At 37.2% G+C, this 7,274-nt stretch overlaps 2 protein-coding genes and 1 pseudogene across 2 annotated transcripts in view; 2 read left to right on the plus strand and 1 right to left on the minus strand.

Annotated features, from left to right (window-relative positions):
- The first annotated feature begins 445 nt into the window (after nucleotides 1-445).
- LOC107726999 (uncharacterized) lies at nucleotides 446-1,500 on the plus strand (annotated as a pseudogene).
- Nucleotides 1,501-2,442: 942 nt separating this feature from the next.
- Nucleotides 2,443-3,976, plus strand: LOC107727000 (G2/M phase-specific E3 ubiquitin-protein ligase-like; the record flags this gene model as incomplete). The annotated part of the gene is made up of 4 exons (XM_016536736.1): nucleotides 2,443-2,465; nucleotides 3,054-3,373; nucleotides 3,499-3,680; nucleotides 3,866-3,976. Coding segments are annotated over exons 1-4 (636 nt in total), but the record flags the coding sequence as incomplete, so codon positions are not given.
- A 1-nt stretch (nucleotide 3,977) lies between these two features.
- LOC107727001 (uncharacterized) overlaps nucleotides 3,978-7,274 on the minus strand; it is a gene marked incomplete at its 3' end in the record, with an annotated part of 15,962 nt that continues 12,665 nt past the window's right edge. The window contains exons 2-3 of the mRNA XM_016536737.1: nucleotides 4,289-4,992; nucleotides 3,978-4,050 (exon numbers count right to left, since the gene is read on the minus strand). Coding sequence (XP_016392223.1) covers nucleotides 3,978-4,050; nucleotides 4,289-4,992 — 777 coding nt within the window. The remainder of the gene's footprint in view (nucleotides 4,051-4,288; nucleotides 4,993-7,274) is intronic.

Below are 7,274 nucleotides of genomic sequence, written 5' to 3' on the forward strand. Positions count from 1 at the left end.
CAGTGCAAACGGAAGGCATTTCAGTTTAAAAGGAAGTCGTTTGAGCGTAAACTAGGGATGGGCGTATCGATCCGAAGTATCGATATATCAATACTGACGCGAGTATCGAAAGTATCGATACTCAAACAAAAAATATCGATACTAAGGTGCGTTTTATTTACCAGTGGTTTTGTTTATTTAATAATAATAATAATAATAATAATAATAATAATAATAATAATAATAATAATAATGCGTACAATATGCATTGAATTGGACGAATAACCTTTGTTAGCGAATAATTGTGTAGGATAGAACTATTTTCTAGTGCAGAAGTATCGAATCGGTATCGATATCGACGATACTGCCTTGAAAAATATCGGTACCGTATCGAAAACAAAATAAGGGGTATCGCCCATCCCTAGCGTAAACAGAAGTAACCTGTGTAATTGCCGCATTTGCAATCATGGACAGGGATCGTACAACTGAAGCAATTAGCAGTTTGCAAAATGTTCTTGCTTCGCCCACTATTATAAGATCAATTGCTATTTCAGTTGAATCCAATGTGTCGCCTTCTGCTCAACTGCAGTCAGAAACAGAATCTGAATTGCGCACTTTGTTTCGGCCATCGACGCCTGGTGTACAAAGCATCAATAACAGGCAAACAATGCCAACATAATCCGCCGGCGAAGTTCACGGACCACGATATCACACTCGCCAGCAGTATGGTAATTGGCAGTCTCGATCTAGAAAAAGTAAGAAAAAAATCTGCTCTGGCACTGGGACACACACACACACAGATACGGATACAGACAGAGACACAGACAGACAGACAGAGACAGACAGACAGAGTACAATTTCCTGCCTCTATAGTTAAGAAGTATAAAATGTCTTCCCAACTAAAGTCCCAGTCCCACTAGTGAGCTTAGCCATTTTCAGAACTAAGGATGTCAAGTAATTTATGATAAATGCTGTTAATTAAAGTTTGCTTTTTGTTAAGCTGTGTTTGTTTTTACAGGCCAAGGACACAATACCATGGGACCTTTAATAAGGATGTTATACTGTTGACCTCCCCTGACGATAATGCCGTAGTAAAGCAAAAGAAAAAACAGCACTTGCATGAGATTGGACACATATTAAATGCTTTTGAATTTGACAAAGCATGGGACAGTACAACGGTTTTAAGAAAAATCAAAGAAGGCTTCAAAGAAAAAGTGCCACTTGATGTAAGGTAAATATGTTTTAAATTTTTTTGTAAAGAAGTTATAGTTATTGTAAATGTTTTACTGTGTGATGTATTATTTGATGGTGTATTAGTACCACTGGTTTTCATTATGTGCAGTTTGGAAATACTTATGGGATGTGGCAACAAGCTCATTACACCTAAGTTAAGTGAAGGTCAGGAACTGGATGGCAGCTTGATTTTAAAGGTATTCAAGTTGAAGGCCTTATACGTAAAATCCTCAAGACCACTACTCTTGGTAAGACTGGTGTTTTTTTTTTATGAAGTTTAATTTATTTTTATTTTTTTCCATATGGGCTTCCTTATAGGGTTTAGGGTTATTTTAGGCCATATACAGTTGTGCTCATAAGTTTAGTTTGCAGAATGTGCAAAATGTTAATAATTGAAACAAAACACGAGGGATCATGAAAATTGCATGTTATTTTTTATTTAGTACTGTCCTGAATAAGCTATTTCACATAACAGATGTTTACATATACTCCACAAGACAAAATAATAACTGAATTTATGAAAATGACCCCATTCAAAAAAGATTACATACCCTTCAATCTTAATACTGTGTGTCGACTGTTTTTGTATTTTGTGATAGTTGTTCATGAGTCTCTTTGTTGGTCCTGAGCAGTTCAACTGCCTGCTGTTCTTCAGAAAAATCCTTCAGCTCCTGCACATTCTTTGGTCTTCCAGCATCTTCTGTATATTTGAACCCTTTCCAACAGTGATTGTATGATTTTGAGATCCATATTTTCACACTGAGGACAACTGAGGGACTACACAACTATTACAAAAGGTGAAAACATTTACTGATGCTCAAGAAGGCAACACAATGCATTAAGAGCTTTTGACTTTCCTAGCACTTTTGGTCTTTGTCTAATGTACATTACCTCATTTCTTCTTAGTTTTCAGTTTACAGCATTACTTTTCAGTCCTCCACCAGAGTTCAATCCCCCACAAGAGCTCAATTCTCCACCAGTTCCATCGTTGCGCAGTCCTCCACCAGAGTTCAATCCTCCACAAGAGCTCAATTCTCCGCCAGTTCCATCGGTGTGCAGTCCTCTGCCAGTGGCCAGCCTTGCACAAGACATAACTCACCAGCCCATTGTTGGCACAATGACCAGTCCTTCAGATCTGCTTCCTGGGATGGTGATTATGATACCTACCTTTCCCTTATTCGGGCAGCGTCTGAAGATGAGGAAGAGGATGAAGATCTTTGCTGTGCCATAATGGCAAGCATTGAGGACCAGACGTGAGTATTATTCAGTTATTCAGTCTAATTCTAATTTAAAATCAAAATTTTAATTTTCAAAATTTTGGACATGTATCAGACCATTACACTACAAAGTACACCATTTCCTTTAACTGTATTTACCTTTATTATTGATATTTCAGTTCAGTTGTGATAGGATTCTCAATTATTTTAATTTTTTGACATCACCAATAATTTTTTTTTCTTACCATAAATGTTGGTTACACCTTGTTTACTGATTCATTCCAGTAGTTGCATTGTTACTAAACAGAGGATTCAGTCATTGTAACTTCACTTAACAATGTGTTGTTCTCTTCCAAAACTACAAAATGTATATAATTGTAGAATTTGATTACAAAAACATAACCTTTTTAACTACAAATAGTTTTACCAGTCTATGGAAAAACATGACAACTCACTAAGTTCCTGCAGAGTTTGCACCTTTTTTCAATCAGTCTGATTTAATAGTGATTGGAATACACATTCCCTACCATGCAGCCCTTTTGTGTAACACATGATATATTGATATTATTTTATATGTTTTTGTATTATAATGAAATTTTAATAATAAAACCTGTACTACTTCAGAATCCCCCCTGCTGTGGAAATCCCCATCAAGCAAATATTGGAAGAACTTGCAACAAAAATAAACTCCAATCAAACCTGCAAGTTTAATATCAACCGTGCATCTGTGCTGGATGGTGCTGTACGGGGATTTACAAGACTCTCATACAATCCAAATAACAGAATGGTGATCAGGTTTTCTGATGATAAAGGAAAGTATGAAGAGGCTATTGATCTGGGTGGTCCAAGGCGAGAATTTTTACGGCTACTCCTGGTGGCACTAATGCAGTCATCAATGTTTGAGGGAAAAGAGGACAGTCTCAACTTGGCTCTTGATTCCCAAGGTATACATTATATTTGTGCTGTTTGTTGTACAGATTTGAGAACTTTTATTCTACATTGCATAATTGTGATTTTAAGGATCTGTGAAGGCTGTTGTATTGACATGTGTTCTCTAATTTTATGTCAGCCATCAGGGAGAACAGGTATTTCATAGCAGGGAGAGCAGTTGCAGTCAGCCTTGTACATGGAGGACCTGCACCGGGTTGTTTCTCTAAGACCCTATTTGACAGTTTAGTTCAGGGGCCAGACATGTGCATACCTGTCTTGGACGATGTAGCTGACTGCGAGCTTTATAATAAAATCAAAAAGGTTTGCTTAAAACTGCAGTATAAACGTTTCATTTACTTATACCATCATGCTTTCTCAGATTTACTTAAAAATGTGTTCCATTTATAAAAGCCATAGCTTAGTATAACAATATTGTTTATAGAAAACTTTCTCTGAAATATTTCTAACTTAAATTTGAAATGCACATGCCATTTGCTCACATACAGGTTTCTGAAGCCACAACTCTTGAAGAGCTACAACACTCAACTGAGCCCATTATGGACTACCTTGCCAACGCAGGTTGTCTAAGGCCATTAAGAAGCATTGCCGACAGCGCCAGGCTGGTTGAAGATCAACACACCCGTGGAAAATCAGCCTCCATCTGACCAGTTTATGTTTTCCGTCTATATGCCTGTTAAGAGAGATAATTCATTAGTAGCTTATATTTTTTAAGTGTTTAATTGTACTGTTCTAATTGTTTTATAATGTCACGTGGAATAGGAAAATTAACCATCGTTTAGTAAAAGTGTTGCTTACATGATTTTTGCGGGATGATTTATATTACAACATAAATACCATACTTAATTCATTAATATTAGTTCATTTTAAGGGATATTTTAATGAAGTTGTCAAATAACTGCTGGACATACCAGAGTTGGTTAGGAGTTTGCACAGAATAAATTCTTCTTCTGACAGCACGTCGGCGCCCGAGTGACCTTCCAATAGGATCTATCTCATGTAAACACTGTCTCACCCTCCAACGCTGGATGCGGATAGAGCGAGACCGGAGACTACCCAGAATGTAGGTCTCGCCTGCATTTGGGGTTCTTTGCAAAATCTGTCTGACAAGTGTGTTCAACTCATAGTTAGACAGTTCTGCAAACTCCATCGGTCTGATTTCAAGACGCTGCCTGTGCTGGAACAAAGTGAGGCGATCTATTCCTAATAAGGATGCTATTCCCTGCCAGTTAAACCCAAGCCGCAGACAATGGCACAGTTGTGCATACGAAATGTCATATCTCGGACGACCTCTGTGGCCTGTGATAGATGTAGGTGGTGGGACTGCTCTTAGTCTAGCTCCAGCAGGTCTTCCAATATCAAGCGGATGCGTGATTTGGCGCAGTGTGTGGTACAGCGTCTCGAGAATAACGATGCATTCTCTGGTTTCGGCATTTTGATAATAACAAACCACGGACAAAAGACTGTTAATTGTTCTAGCATGGTTATCTAAATCTCGATAAAGTGTCTCTCTCGGCTCTTGCTGTATACGCGTTAGGCACTGTAATGCGCTATTAAAGAAATCGACTATATCGTCTTCATTGCAACTTGCACACGAAAATAAAAAACAGTCATTCTTGAGACATGGGACAAAACAGGTCCAGCAAGTGTAACTGCTATTAGGTTTAAAAATAAAAATATTTTCAATTTTAAATGTCATGAGGGATAAATAATAGAATGTATTTAACACAATTATCACCTTAAATTTAATTTTCTCATTATTATACCAAATCTATGTTTCTTAATGTCCTCTCACTACAACTAAAACAGTGTGTCCACAGAGAAGGGTTCAATCATTCATATGCAATAAAATCAATTTAAAAAAAATTTTTAATGATGAAAAAGAGCTTGTTTTATCAAAAGCAACACTTAATAATATCTCCTATCAAAGCAAGGTTGTTTTTTAATGATACATGCATGTTTAATAAGATTTTAAAGTTGCGTCCCCACTTTTTGTCAAGTATTTTTATAAATATGACCAAAGAACATAAAAGTGCCCATAGTCTAAGAATCACCCATATATGTACACAACTAAAGCATACGTCTTATCTGAACTGTATACGTTAGTGAATTTTATTTTGTATGTATGCGCGAGTGTTTTTATGGATGTGTATGCGCGCATCAAGTTTATATGTATGTGCGAGTGTTAATAGATGTATATGCATGGATCAAGTTTATATGTATATGCAAGTATGTATAGGTGAGGTGTGTCTGCATGCAGCGAGTTTATATGTATGTGCAAGTGTTTTTAGGTGTATATGCATGGACCAAGTTTATATGTATATGCGAGTATGTATAGGTGAGTCTGCATGCAGCGAGTTTATATGTATGTGCGTGTGGTGTTGTAGGTGTATATGCACGGATCGAGTTTATACGTATAAGCGAGTGTCTATAGGTGTATGCATGCGTCAACTTTGTATGTATACGCAAGTTATTCACAAGTGTATATGCAGTCATTACTAACATAATGTATTGGCATGGATTTCATATTAGTGTGCACGTGTATTTCATATATGTATTTTTGAACAGCCAATAGTATACATGTATATGTGAGTAATTTATAGGTGTATATGCACGTGTTTTATGTATTGATAAACGAAGTTTGATTTAAATCCTACGTGGCGCCTCATAGGTAGCTAAGCTTCTGACTAATCTAAATAATAGTTTTACTTCTTTACATCCAATGCAGTTTGGTTTTCGCAGTAATTATTCAGCAGAATCAGCTAATTGTCTTTGTTGAGAAAGTCAAATGCTTGTTAGATAAGAGTATGTGTGTCACGGTCAACAGGAAGGGACCCAAACGCAGAATGAGTGAAACAAGATTTATTGAAGACACAAGTTCACAGCACAGGGGTGGACAATCTTGGGACAGCTCCAACCAGCAGGGAAAGATCAATGCCCTGAGAGGTAAACAGTCTGGGGTAGTCTCACTCGTTGGTCAAATCAGGGCGGAAGGATGGGGAGAAAACCAGAGCAGAGAACAGCAGATCTAGGTTTAGACAAAAAAAAAAACAACCAAAGTATAAAATCTAAACGGCTCAGGAGTAGAAACAAGATTGATGAACTACTAAATAAATTACAAGTAAATTTAAGCAAGACACTAAAGAACAAAACCAAAATCAGAAGATAGAAAAATCAAAAGCATAATCTACAACAAGGATACACAATAGCAGGGAAAGACTGGAATATAGCGCAGTAAGTCAGTAACTATCTCTATGGCACAAAAAGAACCAGCAACCACAAGAGGAAAAACAGCACAATATAAAGGGAGGAAAGTACACGAGGGACAGGTGAGCCCAATTACAGAAACGAGGACAAGACAAGGCCTAAACAAGTGGGCGTGACCAAGGGAAACAAGGAGGTGGGACCACAGGAACACATGGCAAGCATAAACAAAGACAAAACAATGTGTGAAAACACAAGACAAACAAAGAAACATTAAACAAAGACAACACAGACAAAGCTGCCAGGGCAGAGCCCTGACAATGTGTGTTGGTGCTGTCTTCTTAGATTTAAGACAGGCATTTGACACTTTTGGCCATCATTAATTTTTCGGAAGAGGCTATACTTTATAATATTGTATCTTTCAAATAGAAAACAATGTGTGTGTATTGATGGTACAAAGTCTTCATACCTTGCTTGCCCCAAGGGGGTTCCACAAGGCTCCATCTTGGGACCAATTTTATTTTCACTTTATATTAATGATTTACCTGGAGTATGTAAAGATGTAAATGTTCAGTTGTATGTAGATGATGTAGCAATTTTTACCCATGCCCAATAACTTTGAAAAAGCTTTGACTACTTTGACTTCTGCTATGACTAATGTTGAGGAATGGCTTACCAAATCAGGTTTATTAT

This window comes from Sinocyclocheilus rhinocerous, unplaced genomic scaffold (genome assembly GCF_001515625.1).
Source record: "Sinocyclocheilus rhinocerous isolate Xijiao unplaced genomic scaffold, SAMN03320098_v1.1 scaffold666, whole genome shotgun sequence".
Taxonomy (NCBI): domain Eukaryota; kingdom Metazoa; phylum Chordata; class Actinopteri; order Cypriniformes; family Cyprinidae; genus Sinocyclocheilus; species Sinocyclocheilus rhinocerous.